General features: G+C 40.3%; 1 protein-coding gene across 7 annotated transcripts in view; it reads right to left on the bottom strand.

The window, feature by feature from the left end:
- Positions 1-15289, bottom strand: part of PNPLA4 (patatin like phospholipase domain containing 4) — a 109669-nt gene that overhangs the window by 68049 nt on the left and 26331 nt on the right. For 6 of the 7 annotated variants that reach the window (XM_060138401.1, XM_060138404.1, XM_060138407.1 and 3 more), the window contains exon 6: positions 13539-13691. In XM_060138401.1, coding sequence (XP_059994384.1) covers positions 13539-13691 — 153 coding nt within the window. Of the gene's footprint in view, positions 1-12531; positions 12818-13538; positions 13692-15289 lie in introns of those variants that run through there. The other variant, XM_060138402.1, reaches the window with a different exon arrangement.

The following is a 15289-nucleotide window of genomic DNA, read 5'->3' as shown; positions in this document are numbered from 1 at the left end:
TTCAGCACCACCAAACCAGCTCTACAACAAATGCTAAAGGAACTTCTCTAAGTGGGCAACACAAGAGAAGAAAAGGATGTACAAAAACAAACCCAAAACAATTAAGAAAATGGTCATAGGAACATACATATCGATAATTACCTTAAACATGAATGGATTAAATGCTCCAACCAAAAGACACAGGCTTGCTGAATGGATACAAAAACAAGACCCAACTATATGCTGTCTACAAGAGACCCACTTCAAACCTAGGGACACATACAGACCGAAAGTGAGGGGATGGAAAAAGATATTCCATGCAAATGGAAATCAATAGAAAGCTGGAGTAGCTATACTCATAACAGATAAAATAGACTTTTAAATAAAGAATGTTACAAGAGACAAGGAAGGACACTACATAATGATCAAGGGATCAATCCAAGAAGATATAACAATTATAAATATATATGCATCCAACATGGGAGCACCTCAATACATAAGGCAACTGCTAACAGCTATAAAAGAGGAAATCAACAGTAACACAATAATAGTGGGGGACTTTAACACCTCACTTACACCAATGGACAGATCATCCAAAATGAAAATAAATAAGGAAACAAAGCTTTAAATGACACAATAGACCAGATAGATTTAATTGATATTTATAGGACATTCCATCCAAAAACAGCAGATTACACTTTCTTCTCAAGTGTGCACAGAACATTCTCCAGGATAGATCACATCTTGGGTCACAAATCAAGCCTCAGTGAATTTAAGAAAATTTAATCATATCAAGCATCTTTTCTGACCACAACGCTATGAGATTAGAAATGAATTACAGGGGAAAAAAACATAAAAAAACATAAAAACAAATGAAGGCTAAACAATACGTTACTAAACAACCAAGACATCACTGAAGAAATCAAAGAGGAAATCAAAAAATACCTAGACAAATGACAGTGAAAACACGATGATCCAAAACCTATGGGATGTAGCAAAAGCAGTTCTAAGAGAGAAGTTTACAGCTATACAAGCCTACCTCAAGAAACAAGAAAAATCTCAAGTAAACAATCTAACCTTACACCTAAAGGAACTAGAGAAAGAAGAACAAACAAAACCCAAAGTTAGCAGAAGGAAAGAAATCATAAAGATCAGAGCAGAAATAAATGAAATAAAAACAAAGAAAACAATAGAAAAGATCAATAAAACTAAAAGCTGGTTCTTTGAGAAGATAAACAAAATTGATAAACCACTGGCCAGACGCATCAAGAAAAGGAGGGATAGGACTCATCAACAAAAGTAGAAATGAAAAAGGAAAAATAAAGAATAAAGAAATTTACAATTTATAAGAAATTTACAATTTCTTTACAATAAAGAAATTTACAAATAAAGAAAATTACAAACCAATATCACTGATGAATATAGATGCAAAAAATCCTCAACCAAATACTAGCAAACAGAATCCAACAGCACATTAAAAGGATCATACACCATGATCAAGTGGGGTTTATTCCAGGCATGCAAGGATTCTTCAATATACGCAAATCAATCAACGTGACACACCATCTTAACAAATTGAAGGAAAAAAAACATGATCAATCTCAATAGATGCAGAGAGAGTTTTCGACAAAATTCAACACGCATTTATGATAAAAACCCTGCAGAAAGTAGGCATACAGGGAACTTACCTCAACATAATAAAGGCCATATATGACATACCCACAGCCAACATTGTCCTCAACGGTGAAAAACTGAAAGCATTCCACTAAGATCAGGAACAAGTCAAGGTTGCCCACTCTCACCACTCTTATTCAACATAGTTTTGGAAGTTTTAGCCACAGCAATCAGAGAAGAGAAGGAAATAAAAGGAATCGAAATCAGAAAAGAAGAAGTAAAGCTGTCAGTGTTTGCAGATGACATGATATTATACATAGAGAATCCTACAGATGCTACCAAAAAACTACTAGAGCTAATCAATGAATTTGGTAAAGTAGCAGGATACAAAATTAATGCACAGAATTCTCTAGCATTCTACACACTAATGATGAAAAATCTGAAAGTGAAATTAAGAAAACACTCCCATTTGCCATTGCAACAAAAAGAATAAAATATCTAGGAATAAACCTACCTAAGGAGACAAAAGACCTGTAGGCAGAAAATTATAAGACACTGATGAAAGAATTTAAAGATGATACAAATAGGTGGAGAGATATACCATGTTCTTGGATGGGAAGAATCAACATTGTGAAAATGCCTCTAGTACCCAAAGCAATCTACACATTCAATGCAATCCTTATCAAACTACCACTGGCATTTTTCACAGAACTAGAACAAAAAATTTCACCATTTGTATGGAAACACAAAAGACCCTGAATAGCCAAAGCAATCTTGAGAACAAAAAACGGAACCTGAGGAATGAAGCTCCCTGACTTAATACTATACTACAAAGCTACAGTAATGAAGACAGTATGGTACTGGCACAAAAACAGAAATATAGATCAACGGAACAGGATAGAAAGCCCAGAGATAAACCCCCGCACATATGGTCACCTTATCTTTGATAAAGGAGGCAGGAATGTACAGTGGAGAAAGGACAGCCTCTTCAATACGTCGTGCTAGGAAAACTGGACAGCTACATGTAAAAGTATGAGATTAGAACACTCCCTAACACCATACAAAAATAAGCTCAAAATGGATTAAAGACCTAAATGTAAGGCCAGAAACTATCAAACTCTTAGAGGAAAGCATAGGCAGAACACTCTATGACATAAATCACAGCAAGATCCTTTTTGACCCACCTCCTAGAGAAATAGAAAGAAAAACAAAAATAAACAAATGGGACCTAATGAAACTTCAAAGCTTTTTCACAGCAAAGGAAACCATAAACAAGAACAAAAGACAACCCTCAGAATGGGAGAAAATATTTGCAAATGAAGCAACTAGAGAAAGGATTAATCTCCAAAATTTAGAAGCAGCTCATGCAGCTCAATAACAAAAAAACAAACAACCCAATCCAAAAATGGGCAGAAGACCTAAACAGACATTTCTCCAAAGAACATATACAGATTGCGAACAAATACATGAAAGAATGCTCAACATCATTAATCATTAGAGAAATGCAAATCAAAACTACAATGAGAGGGCTTCTGTGGTGGCGCAGTGGTTGAGAGTCCGCCTACCGATGCAGGGGACATGGGTTCGTGCCCCGGTCCTGGAGGATCCCCCATGCCACGCAGCGGCTGGGCCCATGAGTCATGGCCGCTGAGCCTGGGCGTCCGGAGCCTGTGCTCTGCAATGGGAGAGGCCACGACAGTGAGAGGCCTGTGTACCGCAAAAAGAAATAAACAAAACAACAACAACAACAAAAAAGAAAACAACTACAATGAGATATCATCTCACACCGGTCAGAATGGCCATCATTAGAAAATCTAGAAACAATAAATGCTGGAGAGGATGTGGAGAAGAGGGAACACTCTTGTACTGTTGGTGGGAATGTGAATTGGTATAGCAACTATGGAGAACAGTATGGAGGTTCCTTAAAAAACTAAAAATAGAACTACCATATGACCCAGCAATCCCACTACTGGGCATATACCCTGAGAAAACCGTAATTCAAAAAGAGTCATGTACCAAAATGTTCATTGCAGCTCTATTTACGATAGCCAGGGCATGGAAGCAACCTAAGTGTCCATCATTGGATGAATGGATAAAGAAGCTGTGGCACATATATACAATGGAATATTACTCAGCCATAAAAAGTAACGAATTTGAGTTATTTGTAGTGAGGTGGATGGACCTAGAGTCTGTCATACAGAGTGATGTAAGCAAGAAAGGGAAAAACAAATACCGTATGCTAATACATATATATGGAATCTAAGAAAAAAAATGTCATGAAGAACCTAGGGGTAAGACAGGAATAAAGACACAGACCTAGTAGAGAATGGACTTGAGGATATGGGGAGGGGGAAGGGTAAGCTGCGACAAAGTGAGAGAGTGGCATGGACATATATACAGTTCCAAACGTAAAATAGATAGCTAGTGGGAAGCAGCCGCATAGCACAGGGAGATCAGCTCAGTGCTTTGTGACCACCTAGACGGGTGGAATAGGGAGTGTGGGAGGGAGGGAGACTCAAGAGGGAAGAGATATGGGAACATATGTATATGTATAACTGATTCACTTTGTTATAAAGCAGAAACTAACACACCATTGTAAAGCAGTTATACTCCAATAAAGATGTTAAAAAAAAAATTGTATGGAGACACAAAATACCCCAAATGGCCAAAGCAGTCTTGAGGGACAAAAACGGAGCTGGAGGAGTCAGACTCCCTCACTTCAGAGTATACTACAAAGCTACAGTAATGAAGACAATATGGTACTGGCACAGGAACAGAAATATAGATCAATGGAACAGGATAGGAAGCCCAGAGATAAACCGATGCTCCTACGGTCAACTTATCGATGACAAAGGAGACAGAGATATACAATGGAGAAAAGACAGTCTCTTCAATAAGTGGTGGTGGGAAAACTGGACAGCTACATGTAAAAGAGTGAAATTAGAAGACTCCCTAACACCATACACAAAAATAAACTCAAAATGGATTCGAGACCTAAATGTAAGACCAGATACTATAAAACTCTTAGAGGAAAACATAGGCAGAACACTCTTTGACATAAATCACAGCAAGATCTTTTTTGATCCACCTCCTAGAGTAATGGAAAGAAAAACAAAAATAAACAACTGGGACCTAATGAAACTTCAAAGCTTTTGCACAGCAAAGGAAACCATAACCAAGACGAAAAGGCAACCCTCAGAATGGAAGAAAATATTTGCAAATGAAGCAACTGACAAAGGATTAATCTCCAAAATTTACAAGCAGCTCATGCAGCTGAATAACGAAAAAACAAACAACCCAATCCAAAAATGGGCAGAAGACCTAAATAGACATTTCTCCAAAGAAGATATACAGACTGCCAACAAACACATGAAAGAATGCTCAACAACATTAATCATTAGAGAAATGCAAATCAAAACTACAATGAGATATCATCTCACACCAGTCAGAATGGCCATCATCAGAAAATCTAGAAACAATAAATGCTGGAGAGGGTGTGAAGAAAAGGGAACACTCCTGCACTGCTGGTGGGAATGTGAATTGGTACAGCCACTATGGAGAACAGTATGGAAGTTCCTTTAAAAACTACAAATAGAACTACCATATGACCCAGCAATCCCACTACTGGGCATATACCCTGAGAAAATCGTAATTCAAAAAGAGTCATGTACCAAAATGTTCATTACAGCTCTGTTTACGATAGCCCAGAGATGGAGACAACTTAAGTGTCCATCATTGGATGAATGGATAAAGAAGCTGTGGCACATATATACAATGGAATATTACTCAGCCATAAAAAGAAACGAAATTGAGCTATTTATAATGAGGTGGATAGACCTAGAGTCTGTCATACAGAGTGAAGTAAGTCAGAAAGAGAAAAGCAAATCCCGTATGCTAACACATATATATGGAATCTAAGAAAAAAAATGTCATGAAGAACCTAGGGGTTACACAGGAATAAAGACACAGACCTACTGGAGAATGGACTTGAGGATATGGGGAGGGGGAAGGGTGAGCTGTGACAAAGCGAGAGAGAGGCATGGACATAAATATACTACCAAACGTAAGGTAGATAGCTAGTGGGAAGCAGCCGCATAGCACAGGGATATCAGCTCGGTGCTTTGTGACCGCCTGGAGGGGTGGGATAGGGAGGGTGGGAGGGAGGGAGACGCAAGAGGGAAGAGATATGAGAACATATGTATGTGTATAACTGATTCACTTTGTTATAAAGCAGAAACTAACACACCATTGTAAAGCAATTATACCCCAATAAAGATGTTAAAAAAAAGACAGCCCTCAGAATGGGAGAAAATACTTGCATATGAAGCAACCGCCGAAGATTAATCTCCAAAATTTACAAGCAGCTCATGCAGCTCAATATTAAAGAATCAAACAACCCAATCCAAAAATGGGCAGAAGACCTAAACAGACGTTTCTCCAAAGAAGACATACAGATGGCCAAGAAGCACATGAAAAGCTGCTCAACATCACTAATTATCAGAGAAATGCAAATCAAAACTACAATGAGTTATCACCTCACAGCAGTTATAATGGGCATCATCAGACAATCTACAAACAACAAATGCTGGAGAGGGTGTGGAGAAAAGGGAACCCTCTCGCACTTTTGGTAGCAATGTAAATTGATACAGCCACTATGGAGCACAGTATGGAAGTTCCTTAAGAAACTGAAAATAGAATTACCATATGATCCAGCAATCCCACTACTGGGCATATACCCAGAGAAAACCAGAATTTTAAAAGACACATGCACCCCAATATTCGTTGCAGAATTATTTACGATAGCCAGGTCATGGAAGCAACCTAAATGCCCATCGACAGATGAATGCATAAAGAAGTTGTGGTACATATATATACAATGGAATATTACTCAGCCATAGAAAGAAACTAAATTGAGTCATTTGTTGACACGTGGATGGACCTAGAGACTGCCATACAGAGTGAAGTCAGTCAGAAAGAGAAAAACAAATATCGTATATTAACGCATGTATGTGGAATCTAGAAAAATGGTACAGATGAACCTGTTTGCAGGGCAAAAGTTGAGACAGATGTAGAGAACAAACGTATGGACACCAAGGGGGGAAAACTACGGTGGGAAAACCACGGTGGGGTGGGGATGGTGGTGTGCTGAATTGGGCGATTGGGATTGACATGTATACAGTGATGTGTATAAAATTGATGACTAATAACAACCTGCAGTATAAAAAAACAAACAAAAAAACTACTACTAAACTTTCTTTGGGTTATTTGTATGGAAATATGTTAATATAAATGTTTCAGACATTACATGAAATTTCTAAAAATCTTATATGTTCTGATATAATGTTATATGTCATAATTCTAGTTATTTAAAATGTATACCTCAGAAATAACTACATTTCCTTGTCAACTGATTATGAACTTTCATCAAATATTTAACCATGGTCATTTTTAAGTCTTTTGTCATTTACAGACAGTTCTGGGTGTACTCTGATGCTTTTGCAAAAATGTTCCTATAAAAGGGTTTCATCTTCAAGGAATTCATGGAAAAGACTGTGACAAGTACAGGTTTCCAGTAACTGACCATACTGCTGAACTGAATGAATAAGCATTTTCAGAACTCTAATGGAAAACTGATGAATTCATAAAAGTGCTAACAAAAGATCAAGATGAAAAAAAATTAATTAAATGGGACTGAGTGAACTGATGAGCATGATTATAATTTTCATGACTTTCTGTTTGAATAAAGAAAAAAAAATCTCCCACACACAGAAAAAGAACTTAGGATGAGAGAAGAAATAAATATTTCAAACATAGTACTGATTATTTATTCTACCATGCCATATATGAAGGGTGATTTTTTTAATTTAAACAAAGGCATTTTAAACACAAATTGAGAACCTCAGTGACACTGATGTTCTAAAATTTGGTTAGAATTGTGTTTTCAGACTCTAGCTCCTGACTTGTTAGCAGCTGTGAAATCATTTAAATGTCATGACAATATTTTTTTAATAAAATGTGATAAAAAATATCAAAAAGAATTACACATAACGAGAGTACTGTCTTATGAAATTATTTTTAATTTTTTAATTTATGTATACATATGTGTATGTAAAATATATGCATATAGGTATTGGATCACCATATAAAGTAGGTCATATTCAAGCAAGGTTGGACATTTACAGACTCCCCTGGTGGTGCAGCGGTTAAGAATCCGCCTGCCAATGCAGGGGACATGGGTTCAAGCCGTGGTCCGGGAAGATCCCACATACTGCAGAGCAACTAAGCCCATGTGCCACAACTACTAAGCCTGCGCTCTAAAGCCCACGAGCCACAACTACTGAGCCCACGTACCACAACTACTGAAACCCGTGCTCTGCAACAAGAGAAGCCACCGCAATGAGAAGCCCGCACACCACAACGAAGAATAGCCCCCGCTCGCTGCAACTAGAGAAAGCCCCATACAGCGAGAAAGACCCAACGCAGCCTAAATTAATTAATTAATTTTAAAAAACCTTGTTTACAAAAAAAAAAGAGAGGTTGGAAATCTCTTAAGAGAATGGTGTACCAAGCATCACAATATACGGGTGGTTTTAACAGGCAATCAAACAACCTTACTGTGTTTGGAAACAAGTTTTCAGATTGTGAAACCGGAAAACCCGTTCAAATTCAATCATGTATTCAGTTCTCAGTGTGCTAGGCAGGGATTTGCAAAGCTGCTAATCTAACAACACACTTGATAGTGAAATATGAAGAATGATAGTAGAGCAGCCCATACAATGTCCTTCAGCTTTAGTGTGTTAAAACTATCAGATTCAAATGATGGCTCTCCTCGTACTGCATGTAAATTCCAATGAAGCATCACACCCCTCATTCGGAGACACATGGTGAGTCTCAGTCTCTGTAACTGACAACCTAACTGAAATCCTTTTGTGTTTACCAACCTCTTAATGCTTTAGGAAGACAGATATCCTACCGTAAAAGCCTGCTTCCTTTCACAGGGATTTTTAAACACAAGACATTATGCGAAAGATAATTTGCAAGGCTTCATCTACTTTTTCCCTAGTTGTTGAGGAGGAATTGTTGCATTTTAACTGTATCAACTATACTTGGGTAGCAAGTAGAAGACAGTGGCTCTGGCTATCTTAAAGTCAGAGAGAGGGAATTCCCTGGCGGTCCAGTGATGAGGTTTCCGCCCTTGCACTTTCACTGGATCAATCCCTGGTCAGGGAACTGAGTTCCCACAAGCCAGGTGGTTGCTGCCAGATAAATACAGTCACACAGAGAGTGCACTCAAAGGACATGAGCAGGAGGCTCCCACAGTCAGCAGTGATGGAGGCCCGGGCTTCTGAACAGTGCCAAGGCTTGACTGTCCTGCATCAGGTTGGCCGTCCCAGAGCACTGCTCCTGCCTTGTGCTGCAGGATACCCTCCTGTGGCTGTGTCACTGCTCCTCAGCTAAGTCTCACTCCGCTCACTCATTCTCCATCACGCACTCTCTCTGCTTCCACCCACACCTCTGGTGATCAGAGCCCGTCCTCCAGCGCAATGACCCAAACGTTCAGTCCTGACTGATCTGTACTCTTGCTTCTGCCATAGACAGTCACAGTAGTTTTCCACTAACTAGTCCACTAGTGATGGTAGTAGAGGGGATACCCAAGGGAATTACCTGGGTTTCATGGACATTCCTCCCTCCCCTCGTTGTACAGCAGCAAATCTACCTCCCTTTGAGCTACAGATGGCATGTCTGTGTCCCGCCGACAAAAAAACCATAGGTTGAAATCCTAACCCCTAAGGTGATGGTAACAGGAAGTGGGGCCTTTGGGAGGTGGTTAGATCACAAGGGTGGAGCCCTTATGAATGGGATTAGCGTCCTTAAGATAGGACCTGGAAAGCTTACTCACCCCTTCCACCATGTGAAGACAGTGAATCGGCCAGTGCCTTGATCTTGGACTTCCTAGGCTTTAGAACAGGGAGCAATGTCTGTGGTTTTCTGTTACAGCAGCCTGAATAGACTAAGATGCCTTGCTAGGGATGATGACATCCTCCGTCTACTACCATCGCTTCTGTGCATCCCGTGCAAGGAGCCATGAGAAGTGGCAGCGAAATGCATCCCTTCCCTCGTCTGTGCTTCCAACAAACTACCTTTACCTTATTTCAAGATCAAGTTGGATATGCTATTATGAGTTGTGCAAGACTGCATATTCAGAGATGCTTTCTATATATAACAAGGAAAAGATTGAATCCTATTCTTGCCCCTCTTGAAGTCCGTCAAGAGAAAGGGATATTAAAAAAAAAAAAGAGAGAGAGCAGGAGAATTATCCCAAGGGGACGTATGTGAGGATGCATAACTATATGTATTAGCATTTAGTCAGCAAAGCTTTGAGTTGTGTCAATAGGGGCAAAAGTAAGTGCAGAGGTGAGCAATTACATGAATTCAGCCCACCTAAACTGTCAATCTGTGAACAATGATAATAACTACTTTTAATAGTACTATAATATAAAGTTATAATGAAATAATACTGTTACTCGTATATAATAGCTATTATTACTGAAGTTTATCCACTTTTCCTCATCTGCAGTAATCGCTTTTCCTCCCACTTCAAGCTATGTGGGTAATTACTTCAAATTTCAGTTTTATTTTGCTATAGTGTAGACATAACTCAGGCCAGAAAAACCTCAAAACCCCGAATTTCCCTAATCATTGGTTCCTCAACTGTAAAAGTAATGCCCTAGATCCAGAAACATTTCTATGACTTATATATATATATATATATATATGTAATTATATGTATGTGTTTTAGTCATCAGGAAAAAAAGCAGCATAAATGAAATGTGTCCATGTTAACTGCCCATGTCTGTTTAGAATCGTAATTCAATGCTCAGAGCCTCACAGCTCTTTCTTTGCAAGCTTCTCATATGCACACACAATGCCCCATATTGGGAAACCAGAATGTAAGAGAGTTTTGTGGGGGGGTTTTGTTTTTTTTGTTTTAAATATACTGCTTGGTCCTTTCGCACATTACTTAACTTCAAAACCAAATCTATTTTCTCTAATTGTCAGTAGAAGCAGTGGGTTACCATAGTTACAAAGTAGAGACTGTTACTGAAAAGAAGACTAATGAAATTTTAAATGACAGATTCAAAGATATTAGGAAATTACCCCAACAGGGAAACGGGCACTTATCAAGCTGCCAGTTCCAGTAATTACCGAGCAAACCTATCAGGAACCGGGTCAGAAAGTCTCTTCAGATGTTCCATACACCAGTGCTACAGCGCTTTGAAGGGCTGGTCCCAATAACATGGGCGCCCTGTCGTTAGCGCCCGTTTCTGTTACTACAGCTGCATGAGGACGCTCCGTAGCCACCACGCAGCGTGGGCTGTGACAGGCCTCGGGTGAGGAGATGGCACAGCACACCTGGAGGACGCTGACGCTACAGATGAGGTGCTGTATTACGGGGCCACGTCTCCCAAGTGTTAGAAAGTTGCTGCCCTGCAGACCCATCTTTCCACCATCTTACAGGATTTTTCAAGGCAAGTACCATCCACTCACATGGTCAAAGACATATGTAGAAGGTACGATATCGTTTTTAAAAGTCTAACATATGAAGGTTTGGTTTTGCTCGGGGAGGAATCGATAAGTAATTTACTGAAATAGCATACAAATAGATTATTCACATAAAATAACAGGTAACGGGAAAATCTAGTGAATAAACAGATGGAAGAACGGAGAATCCATCCACTTCAAGTCACTTATGAGAACAACATATTAAGATTTAACTACATGTTTGCTAGAGTAGGAAAAAACACAGACCCCCAAGAAACATCACTACTCTCCGAGTCCTGGCATGACTCGTAAGAAAACAAGCAGTAGTTGGTGTTTCTGTGCTAAAAGTTGTGTATTTTGGGCAAGAACCATAAAATTGACTTAAAGATGGTTTCAAACGGTAAAAAGAGAAATGCAAAACAATTAAAGACATGCAATTAAACTGGTTTGTGTCTCACTGCTTCATAGTAATTAAGAGTTCATGCTTGGGAAAGCACCATAAAAACGAGTTAAGATTTAAGACGGGTGTACATGAGTCAGTGTAAACCTACACATGAGTCCTCAAGTGACAGGACAACTACTCAAAAAATGGAAGACCTGGGGTCGGTATAGCATGATTTAAAAATAATGAAGGAATGATGATTCTGGACTGAATTGTTATTTGCTAGGCTACTTGGCTGACTTGGCTCTTCGTGTCTAGTAGTATCTTATCCATTTAAGTTCTTAGAGTACCTATGTCTGGTACACAGAGTAATGACTGAACACTTGGTGAAGTATGGCCTTGAAGGAATAGGGAGAGAAAGACAGAGAAACCAGGACAGAGAAAGAGCTGGGGAGATAAGGACAGAGAATATTAACGACAGGGAGGCGTCAGAAGAGCCTGACAATGACGTGAGCTGGCGAGCAGGTTTCCGGAGGGCGAGGGCTAAGGAAGACATACCTAATTTCAAACTCTGGGCTTCCGGTTACTCTCTGCTATTCACCTTTCTACCTCCACCCCAGGAACAACTGTACACACCTAGGAAAAGCAAGCCTTTGTTGCTCCACCCCTTGTTAAAGGCCTTTCATGATGCTGACTATTTCTCACATCCCTCCTGGCCCACCTGAGAGGGAGTGGGGTGCAGCCTGAGAACATGCTTCCTTCCATTCTGGAACTACAGGACACCGGTGTCTCCTGGAAACGCCCGTGCTTCACGTCTGAAGGGTGCTGCCACGTTATCCGTGCAGAGAATGTGTGCACCACGAACCTCATTTTCAGCATTCCACGGTTTCCCCAGAGAACCCCTTACATTCCCAGCGGGCTTTCAAAGGATGTGGTGGTTCTCTTACAACGATTCCTTATCACCTGAGTGTAACCTTCTTAATGACGCTGCCAAATTCAACCAAAATGCCTCATTTCCTTGCACCAAGTAATGATTTAAAACTTACAAATATTACAAAAACTAATAACAAAACAGATAGAGAGTTATGATAGGCTTTTAAAAAAGGATTAGAGACCTCCATCAAGAACGGTCTGAAATGTGCTTTGCGTTGTAAAGTTTTAAGCGTTGTATTCAAACCAACTTTCTTTAAGTAAAAACTTGATGGCGTCATCAAAGCCACGACGATATAGTGATTCCATTATCGTCTCGCTTGGTGGGAAAAGGGCTTGGTGAAGCCTCACCAGGTTTGCCGTGGACAGCTAGGATAGAAAGACAAATGGAAGCTGGAGGATATTACGGTACAGGTAAATGGACATCATCTCTGTAACCGAAGCTTTCTTATCATAGATGCTATTAGCAATGTAAAAAAAAATCAGGAGGAAGAAAATTAAATTTAAAAATTCACCCCCACCCATACACTGCATGAGGGTTTCTCAGCCTGGGGACCACTGACGTTTTGGGCCAGATGCTTCTTTGTGGTGGGGCCGTCCTGTGCACTGTAGGATGCTGAGTAGCCTTCCCGGGCTCCACCCACTAGATGCCAGCACACACCCCAGACGTGATGACCAAAACCGTCTCCAGACACTGCCAGTGTCTCCTGCGTACGATATCACCTCCTGTTGAGAGCTATTCGACGAGATTAAGGGAATCCACATTTTTATGTAAGTTATTCTGTTAGGTCCTAAGTTTTTATCTTACCTACTTAATTCCTGCCATCTTTTAAAACAATTAAGTGATCTAATTTAAAAGTGCACTGAAATCCTGCCCAGTATACTGACCTGAAAAATAAGTGAAGAAATGGAAAATGTTTCACAAATAGACTGTTGATAGTAACAGTCATGTCCATATGCATGACACATGTAGATTATTTAAAATATTTATGCAATTTGTACATAAAACTGAGTTGCCAAAGTTCTGGAAGCATGTGGAAAGTTTTCGGAGATGAGGAGTCTGCAGTTATCAGTGAACATCATTACTCACCAGTATGTGCTGCTTGGCTATGGTCACATAGAAATCCAGCTGCCCTTCGTCCTGCGGGGAGATGTCCACTCTCCCGCTGAATGCTGAGACGGTCACTGTCCGGCCTACAGGCAGGAGGGGCAGGCTGTTGGTAAAGCATCCGTCTACCCATTTCTGTGGAAAGCACACGGCTCATCAGCACCTGTCGACAACATCCCTCCCACGTGAAGAAAACGAGCATGCATTTCCCCAAAAGGACTCTTTCCTTCTAACAAGGCATGCCTTGGGAACGCCCTTAACTTACGATTTATCAGGACCCGTCAGATTAGATTTGTTTTGGAAGCAAAGCAAATCTTTGTATGCATATCATTAACCCATATAATAAGAACCCTGAACGGAATCAGGAAGTCTCTCCAATTGTTTAAAAGCTTTAAGTAGATCATTTCACACAAGAAGTACCTAAATTTTTACTGATGACGGTGCTTGCATAAGAAGCCATGTGTAATTAGGCTGGGATTCATTATCTAATCAGAATGCAAAGCCAGGTTTACTCTGACACTGAGCAAACCGTCCCCAAAACAGGAGTTTGTGCTGCTGTGGCTTGTGGGATCTTAGTTCCGCGACTAGGGATGGAACCTGTGCCCCCCTGCAGTGGAAGCGCAGAGTCTTAACCACTGGACTGCCAGGGAAGTCCCAGGAGGTTCTACCTTTATCCTAAGAACTGGAAATCGGCATTTTCTGTAGCAAACTTAAAAATAAATAGAACCGCCAGAAACCCTTCCATTTCCAAAGCGGTTCCTGAGTATGTAACGTCTTCAAGCCTTGAAGAACTGGGGAGGAGAGGTGCTGTGTTAAACAGGAACATTACTCAGAAGGCATTCTGTGCTTTCAGACCCAAGCCTGAAGGAAAGGCATGGACAGAGCAGGTCAGAGAAGCTTCTAGAGGCTTGTGCAGAATTGTACACTGGGAAAGGACTGAAGAAACACAAAGATAATACTCCTTACATTGTTTCAAGGCAAAAGAGTCTCCATCTTTCCTTGAGCCCACATGTTAACCGAATCTGCTCTAACAATAAATAAATAAGTAAACATGCAACACTGAAGTTCAAATGCTCCCAGCTGTATCTGAATTGGAAATACCCTGCAGGTGATGTGAGAAAAAAAAGGGGGGGCTGGAAAGTGTGGAGAATGCTGCACAGAAGAAGCTTTTGTGGAGAAAGCAAGAAGGTGGGCTGATGAGCAAGAAACCAGTTAGAATAAAGCATCCTGGGGCTTCCCTGGTGGCGCACTGGTTAAGAATCCACCTGCTAATGCAGGGGACAGGGGTTTGATCCCTAGTCCAGGAAGATCCCACATGCCACGGAGCAACTAAGCCCATGCACCACAACTACTGAGCCCATGTGCTGCAACTACTGAAGCCCACGTGCTGCAACTACTGAAGCCCATGAGCTGCAACTACTGAGCCCGCGCACCACAACGAAGAGTAGCCCCTGCTCCCCGGAACTAGAGAAAGCCCACGCCCAGCAACGAAGATCCAACACAGCCAAAAATTTTAAAAATAAAAAAATAAAATAAAGCATCCTTAACTCAGTTAAAACTGTTCATTCCTCTTTTCTAACATGTCTTTTTTAAATCTTTCTTGTTTTGATTTCTAGAGCTGGTTACTAAATGATCAGTACAGCATAGTTTACAAAGGCCTCAGCCAGCCACCAACCCCCCACAGAGGGAATAAAAGTAAGTAAATAAAAGGTGAAAATGTGCTGAAAATTTCT

Source organism: Lagenorhynchus albirostris, chromosome X, assembly GCF_949774975.1.
Source record: "Lagenorhynchus albirostris chromosome X, mLagAlb1.1, whole genome shotgun sequence".
Lineage (NCBI taxonomy): Eukaryota > Metazoa > Chordata > Mammalia > Artiodactyla > Delphinidae > Lagenorhynchus > Lagenorhynchus albirostris.
This window is presented reverse-complemented; position numbering and strand designations above follow the sequence as displayed.